The 15,317-nt window shown below is 41.9% G+C and overlaps 1 protein-coding gene across 1 annotated transcript; it reads right to left on the bottom strand.

The window, feature by feature from the left end:
* Nucleotides 1–8,654: 8,654 nt before the first annotated feature.
* LOC142165837 (uncharacterized) lies at nt 8,655–9,074 on the bottom strand. Its single transcript, XM_075224215.1, has one exon. It carries the CDS (start codon nt 9,072–9,074, stop codon nt 8,655–8,657), a length of 420 nt encoding a protein of 139 aa, XP_075080316.1.
* Between the last annotated feature and the right edge of the window lie 6,243 nt (nt 9,075–15,317).

The raw sequence follows: 15,317 nt of genomic DNA, 5'->3' as shown, positions 1-15,317 counted from the left end.
TTTTGCAATCAGAACATAAGCCATAGAACAAACAATTTTAGGGAGTACTTTGGCAAGCAGCCTTCACACAAAGGAAGAGGAATTGGGAACATAGAGAGTACACCTTAATGGAACACACAAACAATAGGATACATAGAGTTTTGAGGGGGTTCTATAGAACTAGTAAGTAAAATGCAGGTCATGCACCAAAGATCACAACAGAAACATATTGGAGCCATTCTAGGGAGAGCAACTAACTTAGCAGGAGAGAGGCAGAACATGCAAAGACTTAGATGAGCATGCTAGGAAAATATTAACAAGTGGAGGCATGCAAATTACATAGAAGCAGAGTTTAGGCATGCTAGATAAACAATAGTTAGTCAAACATGCTAGTTACTGTCGACGCCCCCCTTTTTCCTAAAGAGCGAAATCGGGTTTACGACATTATGGACAAAACAACTATTATTCCCTTTCGAGGAATCGGGTTATGAAATTTGAAGAGTCGTCACCTAATGATTATAGTGCATTAGGACACTTTTAAAGAAGATAAGATTTTTTGAAAGATAAACCAGAGTTCAGGCAAGGGCTTGAGAATATCTCGAGGGGAAGGTGTTAGGCACCCCTCAAGATCCACTAGTGTGGTTCCCGACCATGCTTAATTATGACTTTAAGAAGAGTAGGAATAAACAAGCAAAGTTTGCACATAACAAGTTGAAGAATTTTGAAAGAAGAAAGACACAAGTGATTTTAAAAAGAGAAAGCTTAGTTGAAGAAACATTAATTTAAGAAAACATCAATAACTAAAGAAGGAGAAAAGGGGTCCTAGGTTTAAATATAATATGGATCACTTCAATGCAATATCCAACAATCACTCCTCAGAAGAGGGGTCGCACGTGATATTAGCGCATCGGTCATCATCTCCATATTCTACCCTTCCCACCCCGTCAAGGTATTAAACACGATTAGTCTCGTTTTGCTTATTGCATGCTAGTACCCGTCCCGACCTATTAGTCCCGGGGTATTTGGACTTCTAATCCTAAAAGAAAGAAAGGGGTAGATGCATATATGGAGTTTCAAAAGGATAAAATACTAGGCGTCAATCAAAAAAAATAGCAGATAAGTGGGAAATAAAACAAATACTCAAAAGGCTCATACAAACCCCATAAATCACATAGCAATTATTTTAGCATGTCTTACAATTACTGATTTGGTCTTAAGATTAAAACTGACAGTGGACAGATTAGTTTAACACATAGAGTTGGATAATAAGTCTACTTTGAGCCCCTCGGGTCCAGTTTGTTAGAAATCAAAAGTATATTAGGCGAATGATTTAGAAAATACTGATTTCAGAAGAGGTAATCAGATGCAGAAGAATTTTAAAGGAAAGTACAGATTTCGAAAGCATCAAACTGTTTGAGTGAAAAAGCAAGAGAGTTATGCAAGAATTTTGAAGGCAGGAATATTTTTGAGAAAAAGGATTTGGTTGCAGAATTGTTTTAAAGGCAGTTTCAGGGACTGATTAAAATGCTTAGGCAGAACTATTTAAGAAAAAAAAACTATTCATGGAAAAGAATGCAGATTTGTAGAGTTTGACAGCACACATGGTTTACAAAAGAGTTTTGTTGAAAACATTACTTAAAAAACATTAAGAACCAATTGACAGACTGCTGTTACTTAAATGGATCAAGCAAGTTGCAATAATCCTATAGGCATGATATCTACGTTTCGATTTTTAAAGGGGGTTGTTAAAGCATTGGTAAAAGATGGGCGTAATTATCCTACAGTTTGCCTAACGAATATGCAGTTCCTATAGACATGATTTCTATTATGCTTGCAATACAAAATCCTATAGGCATGATTTCTGAATGGTATGCAATATTAAACCCTATAGGCATGGTTTCTAAGTGATTTGCAACGTTGAAGTCCTATAGGCATGATTTCTACTCATTGACTGATGCAAACAACATAAACCCCTCCCACACCCTTTTACTAATATTACAAAGTTATTACAAAAGTGGAAGGGAAAGACTAAAAAATAAATACATCAAAACTAAAACGGACCCGAGAAAGCCCAAAGCAACCTTAATGTCCAACACATGTATTTTACCAAATCTGGGCTCCAGATTCCAAGGCCTTCTCTTAGAGTGTTTCAAAGTTCCAAGGGCTTTCAGGAAGCCCAGGCAATGCTTACACCCTAAAGATTGAGTAGAATAGTGCAATGTGTGGAATTACCAGCCTTTAGGCATCCAAGTTCAGAGGGAACTCTAGGGTCCCAAAGCATGGCTTACCATAGGGGGGTAGGACTTGAAGAACTAAGAATAAGTGTAAAAGTGAGGGGATTAGAGGAGACCAAAGCAAAGGATGGTCATACCTAGCCATGGATGGGACTGGCACACCCCTAATCCTTTACTTGGTTCAAGCAAATAAGAGAGCAAACTTTAGAAAGTCAGACTTAGGCCTGTATGGTGATTAGGACACCACCAGACTTGAGTCAAGCTCAACACATAACAGTGTTAAGGGAATGGGACTGATTTGAGTATAGGTTTAGAGCAACCTGGTTCTAAACTAGGGATGTCAATGGAGTGCCACCCTAGTCTAAACAATACTCACACACAAAGGGGGTTCAGGGAAAGGGATTGATATGAAAACATTCGTACCAACAAACACAGTTAAGCCACGGGGACTTGGGGAAAGGGATGTACAGGAAAGTACTTACACAAGCATAACAGAATCAAAGACATGAGAATATAGGGTAGGGATGTAACATGCTGAAGTTTAACTGCATAATGTAAGAAAGTCGAACATAAACAGACATATGAAAAGGGTAAATAAACACGTAGTTTGGAGATGGTATTTAAATCATGGACATACCAGTTGCAAACTCAAACAGTAAAGCAAGTAGGGCAGATAGAATCCTATAGCTTAGCCTTGGCTTTCAGCTGGCTAAACCCAATCAGAACAAGTAGCAGAGAAGAGCAGAGAAGAGAAGAAAGAGCTTAGTGAGTGTGAACTTTCAATTCTTCCTCCCTTGAAATAAAAGGGGTGGGGTTTTTTATGGTTTGAAAGTAAGCAGTAAGTAAGACAAGAAAATAACTTAGTATCAAGTCATAATCAATTAGGGAAAGGACTTCCTTTAATTAAGGAATCAGACTTAAGGTAATAAAACAGAGTTTCATTTATGGAAAGAAGAATCAAGAAAAAATTGTAAAATAAAGGGTAAATACATATAAAGTTTTGAAAGATACACGGTTTTAAGCAAATAGGGCAAGAATAGAATCACTAATCACATAGTAAATCAAGGAATTAGGGATTCGAGCTCAGTATTGAATTCAGTCAGAGAATAGGTCCAAAGCAGTCAAAAAGAAAGAATCAAAATAGATTCATAGGAAATCAACCCCCAAAATTAGGGTTATTTTGAAAGGAAAATGTTTGACTATAAAAGATGCATAAACTTAAACATGCAGGGCTAAGATTAAACAAATAGTGTAGTCATGTGATCAAAATAGAAGAACATAGATATGCGAGAAATAAAAAGGTCTTGCAAAGCTTAGCAAGAATCAGAAACATGAGATGGGTTTGGAGAATTAGGGTTTTGAAATCAGGCAGGCAGCAAACAATCGCACACAAGTAGTTTGAAAAAATTCTCCAAAATCTAGGGTTTCTTCCACAAGTCAAGTGTAGAGTCGAAAGCATATAAAATCAGGCAAAAATAAACTCAGGAGGTCCAAAGAACACAAATATTCATGGAAACCTAAGTAAAGAAAAATACAGTAAAGAAATTACTCGGAAACCCTAGGAGGAATTAATAAAGAAAACTACGCAGAAATCATAGTAAAAACATTTAGGAATTACAGCAAAGCCAAATAATGCAAGAAATCACAGTAGAATAAGTAGAAATCATAGAAACCCTAAGTTTTGAGAAGATGAACAGTTTTGAAAACAAAAAATCGAAAAGATGTAAAAAAATACTTAAAAATCCTAGAAAATAGCACGGATCTGAAGTAGATCTTAGAGAGAAACAAAGAAAACCTCGAAGGCTTAGGGTTTCAGAGAAAACCCTAGAAAAATGAGAAAGGCCTGGAACGGGCTGGTCCTGAGTCGGAGATGGACTCACAGGGCTAGGACTCGCCGGAGATGAGCTGGAAATGGCCATAGAAACTGAATCGGAGAGATTCTGAGTCAAGGTCTTCAAGATTGGACTCTGAAACCTCGAGCAAAAGGAGTATAGAGGTACGTGGGGGTAGATGTAGGTTACACAGGGCCTGGGAAGCCATGATTTCCGGTGGAACGAGGTCGGAGATCAGCGGAGAGGACAAGGGTTTCAGAGGGTGGTTGAGAGCATTTTGAGAGACGAGGGGATACAAGGGCGGCTCATTTGTGTAAATGATTTAGGGTTAGGGGTCTTGTGGGTTTAATTAAGGAAGGGGCTAACGTGGACCGTTGATCTAAATAATCAACGGCCACGATTTAAAATGGGGATCCGGGCGGGTTATATTAATAGGGTGTGGGTCGGGTAATTAATGAAATTGGGTCGGAATTGGGTTGGATTGGGGTTGAAATTGAGGGTGCAATTTGGGCTACAATTGAAATAAAAAGGGGCTACAATTTAAATAGCCAATTTTCCCGTTTTGATTTTATAAAAATAGTAAATAGTGTTTAAAAATCAAATTAAAAATACCGAGTTTATAAGCAATGCATAAGTATTAATTTAAAAATATTAGAAATGATTTTGTGATCACGAATGCTATTAAATCGAGAAATAGGCTAAAATTGCAATTTCATGCAATTTTAGTTTAAAAATACCAAATGGACTTGTAAAATTATGCAAAAATCATGTAAATTATATTTTGTGTAAATGCGAGAATAAAATAAATTATTCGCCAAAATGACAAGTTTTGGGAATAATTATTGGTTTTTATAGTGCAAAATAGGCCATAAATTGGTTTTAAAAATCTTTAAAAATTTGGGGAAATACCAAAGCCTTTGGGCGTGCTTGTAAATGCATACATATGCTATTTTGAAAGTATTTTGAGTATAAAAATACATAGAGAAAAATTGGGTATCAACAGCTGCCCCTCTTTCCCCGAGGAGGATGAAAGAGTTGTCGGGTAAAGACAAGATGGCCAATTTTGACCGGAAACGGTGATTGTAAAAGTATTTTGACCAATCTCTAGTTTTTGAGCTGCCTACATATCCCTGGTTTTACAGGAATCAGGCCATATGTAGTTCAGTAACCATTGGCGGTATATGCCGATGGAAATTTAAAAGAACGGTCGCGACGGTCAGGTTTGAGAGGGCGCTTGGAATCGGACAGGATGCGGAGAACTGGAGCGGGATCGCTGAGCCAGCCGTGATCCAGCCGGAGTACCTGCAAGTGCGTGATGTGCGTATATATTTGCATAATTTAAACGTGATGCAAGTTCCCATTGGACCATGAATGTTGTCTTTGGACGGTTAGGATGACGTCCTTAGACTATGATGTCCTGGGCCATGAAGTGCATAAAATAAAGATTTGCAGGCCATAAAATGATGTTCTCGGGTTATGCAGATGGTGCCTCCGAACCATGACGCCTTTGAATAAGTTGGCGATGTTTCAGCCCATGAGAAGGTGGCAATCTTTCAGCCGAATGAATGCAAAGAGTGGCGATTTTTCAGCCAAGGCGTGAATTTGAATGCAGGTGGCGATATTTCAGCCGAAGCGAGAATTTAAATAAAGTGGCAATATTTCAGCCATGCAGGATGGAGACAGAGCTTAGTCTCGAAAGGCAGATAGATAACCTTATGCAATATGGAGGTAGAGCTTAACCTCGGAAGGCAGAGAGTAGCCTTATGCAAAATGCGGATGGAGACAGAGCTTAGTCTCGGAAGGCAGATAGCTAGCCTTATGCAATATGGAGGTAGAGCTTAACCTCGAAAGGTAGAGAGTAGCCTTATGCAAAATGCAGATGGAGACAGAGCTTAGTCTTGGAAGGCAGATAGATAGCCTTATGCAATATGGAGGTTGAGCTTAACCTCGGAAGGCAGAGAGTAGCCTTATGCAGAAATGCAAATGGAGACAGAGCTTAGTCTCGGAAGGCAGATAGATAGCCTTATGCAATATAGAGGTATAGCTTAACCTCGGAAGGCAGAGAGTAGCCTTATGCAGAAATACAAATGGAGACAGAGCTTAGTCTCGGAAGGCAGATAGATAGCCTTATGCAATATGGAGGTAGAGCTTAACCTCGGAAGGCAGAGAGTAGCCTTATGTAGAAATGCAAACAGAGACAGAGCTTAGTCTCGGAAGGCAGATAGATAGCCTTATGCAATATGGAGGTATAGCTTAACCTTGAAAGGCAGAGAGTAGCCTTATGCAGAAATGCAAATGGAGACAAAGCTTAGTCTCGGAAGGCAGATAGATAGCCTTATGCAATATGGAGGTAGAGCTTAACCTCGGAAGGCAGAGAGTAGCCTTATGCAGAAATGCAAACGGAGACAGAGCTTAGTCTCGGAAGGCAGATGGATAGCCTTATGCAATATGGAGGTGGAGCTTAACCTCGAAAGGCAGAGAATAGCCTTATGCAGAAATGCAGATGGAGACAGAGCTTAGTCTCGAAAGGCAGCAAGTAGCCTTATGCAATGCAGAAATGTAAAGAAACGAACAGTAGTAAGTTCTCTTAGCTGATAGATGATTGCGCTATCATGACTGCTGGGAAATGCTGGGTGTAGATAGTAGAGTTTTGCGAAATGAGTGATTGCTTTGAGAGTTTCGACTCTAAAGAGTGGGTGCGTTTTGCTTTCGCGGCCTGAATTCTAGTGGGCGGTTTGCGCTATTAAGACTGCTGGGGAGTGTCGAGTGCTGATAGTGACCCTCTGGAGGGTTTTTGATTCTGAAGAGCAAATATACCTTGATTCGTTGCCTGAATTCCTGCATCCAAAGAAAAATTGTGAGTTTTATAGGGGGAGGTTAGTTCGTATCCTCCGGCTCTTACTGCGTATCATTGGGGTAGCGTTGCTAAACGATGCGATCCAAATGATATTCGGGCATGACCTAGTGAATATAAGGCAAGTGCATGTATATATAGGTAAAAAGAATAATTTTATTTCGGGATGAACCAACAACTGCAACGTGGTTCAAGACACGACAACCTCGCTTGCTCCGGAATTTTGAGGGTCCTCCTCAAAAATTCTACCCCAGTTTACTAGGCTGGCGCTGTTGACGGCTGTGTTGCACGATCGAACGCGGATTGGCTCCAGAATTTTGAGGGTCCTCCTCAAAATTTTGCCCCAGTTTACTGGGTTGGTGCTGATGTGAAAGCTGACAAACTGACTTCGGAATTTTGAGGGTCCTCCTCAAAATTCTGCCCCAGTTCCCATAGCGGGGAAAAATGGGATTTTTATTAAAGTGTGACCGAACCCATAGGGCTGCCTACGTATCCCCTCTTAAACGAGAATCAAGTCAGGTGTAGTTCAAAATACATCATGAAGGAAAAGCATACGATCAAATGTAGTATCGCTTCACTGCGTCTGCGTTGATAGGCTTCGACCAGACTTCTCGTCCATTTCCGCGAGAATAAGGGCTCCTCCGGTTAGAACCCGATGCACCATATACAGACCCTGCCAATTAGGAAAGAATTTCCTTTTGGCTTCATCTTGATATGGAAATATCTTCTTCAACACCAGTTGTCCTGGTGTAAACTTCCTTTTCTGATGGTGACAAGTGTATGCTGATACGTGTTTCCTTGAGATTTTCTGCGTTCCCCAAATTGATGACCTCAGTTTCGTCTAAGTTAGACTTGGTCCTGTTATCGAAATTCTTGACCTCCCTGACAACCTCTTCTAGTATCTCATCCTCTTCTGAGTCTATATCCGTTTGTCACATTGTCTCATTGCAAGTCACAGTCGTTGGTTCATCATCAAGATATGTAATAGTAATGCTGTGTAAAAATAAAGTAAATGGTAGAGAAAATAAATGAGAGCGAAACGTAAAGATAAACTTGGAAAATGCTTTTTCATAATCGTTTAAAACATCGGAGCTCTTTTCAAAAGTAAAAACAATGCGGAGAAGTAAATTCAACTAAAGTAAAGTGTGATGCATATGCGTCGTTTAACCTTGCTACCCCGAGGCTCTCCGGGCACTGGTGGTCCTGATTGACCAATTGGCGAGGTGCTCTCCTTGGTTCATATCTTGAATGGAAGGGCCTTCCTCCACTTCCTCCTCGAAGATAATACAACAATCCATATCATCTTCCAGAAATAGGTTCTTTATTGCTGCTAGTGCCTCGTCTTCCTCTGATCCGTACAAAGTGTCAGCTGGCTAAAAAATCTACTCCAACTAAGGTATAGGGTGCTCCAGCGGATGGTATGGTCTGCGGCATGGGGGTGACCAGTAGTTGAACTCCTCCCAAGTGTACTCATACCCCAGGCCAAAAGTGGTACCGTGCTTCTTCAGCATGATAGGTTTGGTGATACCCTGCAGGTTCTTGCCAAGTCCTTTTCCGGGTTCATACCCGCTCCAACTCAGGATGCTCTCAATTTTGTTATCCCACCACTTGTCTTTGTCTATGGCGTTGACTCGCTCGATGTGATGGTATGTTTCTCCACCGATTTTCCTTCTACCTCCGATCATCGGGATGGCCTGACGACTATATATAGGGTTGCTACCGTCGCCATGAATGATTACTTCCTGATGATTCCATTCAAATTTTTACAGCCTGATGCAAAGTTGACGCCACAGCCCCAGCGGCATGGATCCAGGGTCGTCCTAACAACAAATTGTAGGACGCTAGTACGTCAATGACTTGGAACTCGACATCGAACCAGGTGGGTCCCATCTGCAGGCATAAGCTAATTTCTCCAATGGTGGACCTCTGAGATCCATCAAAAGCTTTGACACTGATAGCCCCGTCTTTGATCTCGTGCAATCCCTTACCCAATGTCCTGAGAGTTACCAACAGACAAATGTTGAGGCTGGATCCCCCGTCGACTAGAATCCTGGTGAATAAGTGATCCTCGCATTGTGCAGTGATGTGCAACGCTTTGTTGTGACCAAGCCCTTCTGGCGGTAATTCATCTTCATGGAAGGTGATCTTATGGCTTTCCAGTACCTGCCCCACCATGTTTACTATTTCGCCTCCTGTTATGTTGCTGGGAACATAAGCTTCACTCAGTACTTTTATTAAGGCGTTTTTATGTGTCTCTGAGCTTTATAGAAGAGCCAGAATAGAAATCTGTGCTGGCGTTTTGTTCAGTTGCTCAACGACCGAGTACTCTTTGGCCTATACCTTCCTCCAAAGGTCATCGGGTCCAGTTTCAACAGCCCTCCCGGAGGCCTTCTTGCTGGACTCAGCCAAGTGTTCTGGGGTGTATACCCTGCCTGTCCTGGTTATGCCCTGTGCGGCAATCGCTTCCCCAGTATATGTCTTTCCTTTCCTTCTAGCCTCAGCGGTGTAATCCCAAGGTATAGCATTTTTCTTGAACGGGGTTACGTCTGTCATGGAGACTGGAATTGGTGCCTTAGGAGGTAACACAGTAACTTCAAATGGCGTAGGCGCCCTTGGAACTCCGAACTCAACCTCAATTGGTTTTGGCGCCTTTAAAGGTGGTGCTTCAAACTCGAGTGGTACGGAAACATTTACCACATCGCCCTCAGAGGGCTGAATCTGGACAACAATGGGATTAAGAGTAACTATTGGCTTCTTAGGCTCGTCTCCTTCAGCTATCAACCCGATTGACCCCTTGGGGTCCTAATCATCTTCGATCTCTATCATGTGGATGCCTCTACCCTCGTGGTCAGGCAGAGGGTTGTTGCGGACATTAGGACCGGGCTCCTTTGCTATAATGATCTTGTTGTCAATCAGGTTCTGAATCTTGTCTTTCAACGAGTGACACTCGTCGATGGTATGGCCCTTCATCCCGGAATGGTATGCGCAAGTCTTGTTTGGGTTGATCCACTGGGAAGGATTTTCTGGAGTTACGGTTGGGATAGGGGTAACGTAACCAGCTGCCTTGAGTTTTGATATAATTGGTCAATTGGCTCGGCTATGGCGGTATATTGTCTGGGAGGTTTGCGGTCGAAGTTTGGTCTAGGTCGAGAGAAGTTTTGACGGGTAGGAGGTGATGGGTAGTGAGAAGGTTGGGAGTTATATGCTTGGTATATAGGTGCGGGTTGGGAATATCTGTGTGAAGCGGGTTCATATGTAGGTGGTGGAGCAGGTGATGGAATTTGGTAGGTGGGTGATGGTGCTTGGTAATTTAGGGTAGGTTAATATGTGAGTGGAGCTGAGGGATAGGTTTGGTACTTCATAGGGGAGTTGTTCCTTTGCGCAGCCATCACAGAATTCACATCCTTTTTCTTTGATGAGCCACCAGACTGTAAAGCCTTGCTGGTAGCTTGCAATGCCTCGAGGTTAGTGACCATACCACTTTTGATGCCTTCTTCGATTCTTTCTCCCAACTTGATGATGTCGGAGAACTTTTGGCCCTCTATTAGCATCAGCCTCTCGTAGTACTGCGGATCCTGAGCACTGACGAAGAATCTGTTCATTTGTTCTTCCTCCAAGGCCAGTCTGACCTTAGCAGCTTCTGACCTCCAACGAGTAGCATACTCGCGAAAGGTCTCTATGGGCTTCTTCTTGAGATTCTGGATATAGAACACATCTAGTGCGTTCTTAGTGTTGAACCTAAACCGATCCATAAAGTCAGACGCCATGTTCACCTAACTAGTCCATTTCTTTGCATCCTGGCTATATACCATGATAAAGCATCACCCTTCAAACTCCTCATGAACAGCTTCATGCGAATCTTCTCGTCCCTTCCGACTCCTACCAACTTATCACAATACATTCTGAGGTGGACACTGGGATCTCCTGTACCGTCGAATAGTTCGAACTTGGGAGGTTTGTACCCTTCTGGGAGCTCAACATCTGGCTGAACACAGGGATCTTCGTAATTTAACCCTTCAACACTTTTGTTACCTTCGAAATCTTGGACCCGGCTAGTCAACTTCTTGATCTCAGCGGCCAAATTCTGAATGAGGGAGCTCTTGTCATCAGTCTCGATTGCACTGGCGATTGGCTGACTGTAATGTTGCATGGTGTCCACAAAGATTGGAGTGTTATGGTCGTGCAGTGGAGTGTTGTTGCAGGTGTTGCAGGCTTGGGCATGAGCGGGTTGTGCTGGTGGTGTAGTATGGTTCTGGTTGTTGGCATCAGTAGCGGCAAGAGTGATTGACAGACTTGCTAGGTTTCGAACTTGTTCCAATTCTTCTCGAAATCTTAGCAAAGTTTGCTCAAGATGAGCAGCAGTTTCCTTAGTGATTGAAGCGTTCTGAGAGGTTTCCTCGATTTCCTTTCTAGCACTTGTATCTCCCATTTTGCCTTTGTTCCTGTTTCTGGTAGGACTTGGAGGAGGAGGAGGTAGAGGACCCTTGGATCTTGTTGAGTACGCTGATGGTTCCAGAATGCACGAACTAACCTTTGGGGAGGGGAAAATAATAAAAGAAAAAAGACAAAAAGGTAAAAAGTTAGCGCAGATTCCTAATTTGGGTGCCTCGTTGTGCCCGAGGTAAGCCTAGCGACAAATTAAATTTGGAGAACTTATAATGCTAAATGCCTCATTTTATTGATAAAAACAAGACGAGTCTTAAAACAACTGAATGATAAAAATATCACTAATGGCCAATGGCCTTATTACATTATGAAAGCAGAAAATAAGAGTCCTACTACTTGGTCCCAGAAGGACCTTCCCCAGATTCGGTACTCTTGCCTCCCTCATACAGCTGCACCAGCTCGTGCAGTCCCAGCAGCAAGTAAGCTCGGGCCAGGTGCCCACCTTCATTACCCTCAGCATTCTGACAATCGTCGATCCTCTTCAGAAATTTACCTTCCAATTCCACTAAGCCTCGTTCCAGATACACCAGCCGGTTGTTGGCGTTGACAGCCATATCCTTCCACTCATTGATCAGCTTCTCGTGGGCTTCCTGTATTTCCCAAAGTTCGTTCTCGCATTCTCGCATCCTTTTGCGCAGTTGATTGTATTTAACCTTTGCTGCAGTTTTTTCATCGATAAGCTTATGACCATGGACAAACCCTGGGTGACCCAAACCAATGTGATCATCTTCCAACCAACCTGTGTAGTGTGGCACACACCCGGCATGATACCTGTCTAGTTCAATAGACTCCTTCCCTAAAATGAGCTTGTAGTGCCACATATGCTGAGCGTGACACCTGTGTGGGCTATCATCATCTTGAAAGTCAGCCCTGAAATGACTCATTTTCTCTATCCTGGGTATGATTTGTTTCCTTCTGGCTTGCCTCATGACTCGGAGGGGGAAGTAAGGGTGAGTTCCCCTTAGGCCAATGAGTATGAGGAATGGTGCGTCTCGGGAACGGATAATGAACTCCCCTGTTGGGAACCACTCGAACATCCACTGAATTTGCTCTACTTTTAGATTCTCGAATAGCTCTACCCATCCACAGGCGTCCTCTGGTTGAGCTGACATGTTGGGTGTGAAGTTCATTCGCTTTGGGTGATGAAAGGCGATGTGGTCATCCCAATCCCTATGTATGATTTCCTGTCTGTAGTCGCCCTTCTGAAGGTGTTCTATAAGCCAAAGCTGAAGTAACAGATTACAACCCTCGAAGTGCGGAGCCCCTTGTTGACATTTTCCCAAGGCTCGATAGATTTCAGCGATGATCATAGGTACTATGCTGAAAGACTGCCCGTCAATTCCTTCCATTAAGGTCTTGGTCACCATGGCTAGTATGGTGTGGATCCTAGCCTTCTTCATAGGGAAAATTATCATGCCCAAGAAGCAAAACATGAACACGAACACCCTTCTATGTATATGCCCCAAAGAGGTGAGGGCGAATTCGTCCATGTAGGTGCGATAGGACTTGCTGTGGCCATACCTCTCGTATAAGAAGTCGAAGGGTATGTAGGAGTCCTTCAAGCAGGAAAGGTCGGGGTTTTTCTTGAGTTCCATCATCTTAAGAAAGCCTCTACTTTTGCGATTCTCCGGCATAAGCAAACCTGGAGTCTCCCAAGGGATACCAGCTAGGCCCCCTATCTCTTCTAGCAGAGGGGTCATTTCCAAGTCTCCGAAACGGAACACTGATCGATCACCATCCCAAAACAAAGTGGCAGCCTCAATGATCTTGTTATTGGGTTGGATTTCCAGAAGTGAGGGTAAATTCCCTAAGTACTTGCGGACGAGGGTTTGATCACTACCATGAAGATCTTCCCACCAGCTTAGCAACCTTGGGTGGATGTTGGATACCATACCGAATCTGGGGACCTCGTGCCTCATTTTCTGCAAAACAAAATGTTAGGCCCTTAACCCCCACCGGACTCGACTATTTAAATCAACAATTAGCAAAAGGGCATTTAGTTCTCCAAATAAATGCACATAACGTGGAGGTGTCCGTTTGGGTTTCGAGGAAACCCGATGGACTTTGGTTTAGGCTATCTTAATGAGTCATTATGCGGACAACATAACTGACTCGGCTAAGTTTGACCATGATGCATGAACAGTTTAATAGAGTAAGGTTTCTACTTTGAAGTGCTAGACAAGGTACCCTTGAGCGGACAACTCAAGAGGGAAAGGCGCGGAACCGTCGACTACACCGTTGATCGACTGGTTTTACCGCAAATATGCCTTTGCCACATTTAGGGGTTATGATATCGGAAGGGCGCAACCACTCATTATAAGCGTTGCTATAGGATTTGTTTTGGCACGAGTGGGATATGATGTTGAGAGATGCAATTACAATAATGAAACAAATTACATATATTTTCACGTTCATAAAGTAAAGATTACAATAAATGCTCGGAAATGAAAACGGAATTGAGATAATGGTAAAGCAGTAAAGGGGAAAGCAATTAAAGGAAAAGAAAACACGAAGAGTCAAGTTAGTATTCACGGAGAAATGATTAAAAGTAGGAAATAAAGGTAATAAAGGAAGCAATAAAGTCATAAAAAGAACGTAATGGTAAAAGCCTTAAAGCATGTCCCCAGCAGAGTCGTCATGCTGTCGACGCCCCCCTTTTTCCTAAAGAGCGAAATTGGGTTTACGACATTATGGACAAAACAACTCTTATTCCCTTTCGAGGAATCGGGTTATGGAATTTGAAGAGTCGCCACCTAATGATTATAGTGCATTAGGACACTTTTAAAGAAGATAAGATTTTTTGAAAGATAAACCAGAGTTCGGGCAAGGGTTTGAGATTATCTCGAGGGGAAGGTATTAGGCACCTCTCAAGATCCACTAGTGTGGTTCCCGACCATGCTTAATTATGACTTTAAGAAGAGTAGGAATAAACAAGCAAAGTTTGCACATAACAAGTTGAAGAATTTTGAAAGAAGAAAGACACAAGTGATTTTAAAAAGAGAAAGCTTAGTTGAAGAAACATTAATTTAAGAAAACATCAATAACTAAAGAAGGAGAAAAGGGGTCCTAGGTTTAAATATAATATGGATCACTTCAATGCAATATCCAGCAATCACTCCTCAGAAGAGGGGTCGCACGTGATATTAGCGCATCGGTCATCATCTCCATATTCTACCCTTCCCACCCCGTCAAGGTATTAAACGCGATTAGTCTCGTTTTGCTTATTGCATGCTAGTACCCGTCCCGACCTATTAGTCCCGGGGTATTTGGACTTCTAATCCTAAAAGAAAGAAAGGGGTAAATGCATATATGGAGTTTCAAAAGGATAAAATACTAGGCGTCAATCAAAACAAATAGCAGATAAGTGGGAAATGAAACAAATACTCAAAAGGCTCATACAAACCCCATAAATCACATAGCAATTATTTTAGCATGTCTTACAATTACTGATTTGGTCTTAAGATTAAAACTGACAGTGGACAGATTAGTTTAACACATAGAGTTGGATAATAAGTCTACTTTGAGCCCCTCGGGTCCAGTTTGTTAGAAATCAAAAGTATATTAGGCGAATGATTTAGAAAATACTGATTTCAGAAGAGGTAATCAGATGCAGAAGAATTTTAAAGGAAAGTACAGATTTCGAAAGCATCAAACTGTTTGAGTGAAAAAGCAAGAGAGTTATGCAAGAATTTTGAAGGCAGGAATATTTTTGAGAAAAAGGATTTGGTTGCAGAATTGTTTTAAAGGCAGTTTCAGGGACTGATTAAAATGCTTAGGCAGAACTATTTAAGAAAAAAAAAACTGTTCATGGAAAAGAATGCAGATTTGTAGAGTTTGACAGCACACATGGTTTACAAAAGAGTTTTGTTGAAAACATTACTTAAAAAACATTAAGAACCAATTGACAGACTGCTGTTACTTAAACGGATCAAGCAAGTTGCAATAATCCTATAGGCATGATATCTATGTTTC

The sequence above is a fragment of the Nicotiana tabacum genome, chromosome 11, assembly GCF_000715075.1.
Source record: "Nicotiana tabacum cultivar K326 chromosome 11, ASM71507v2, whole genome shotgun sequence".
NCBI lineage: Eukaryota > Viridiplantae > Streptophyta > Magnoliopsida > Solanales > Solanaceae > Nicotiana > Nicotiana tabacum.
The sequence above is the reverse complement of the archived record's forward strand: the minus strand, read 5'-3'. Positions and strand labels throughout refer to the sequence as shown.

What these genes read in the sequence shown, in the direction of transcription:
- LOC142165837 (XM_075224215.1), bottom strand. Translation starts at nt 9,074, where the DNA reads ATGGTGGGGCAGGTACTGGAAAGCCATAAGATCACCTTCCATGAAGAT.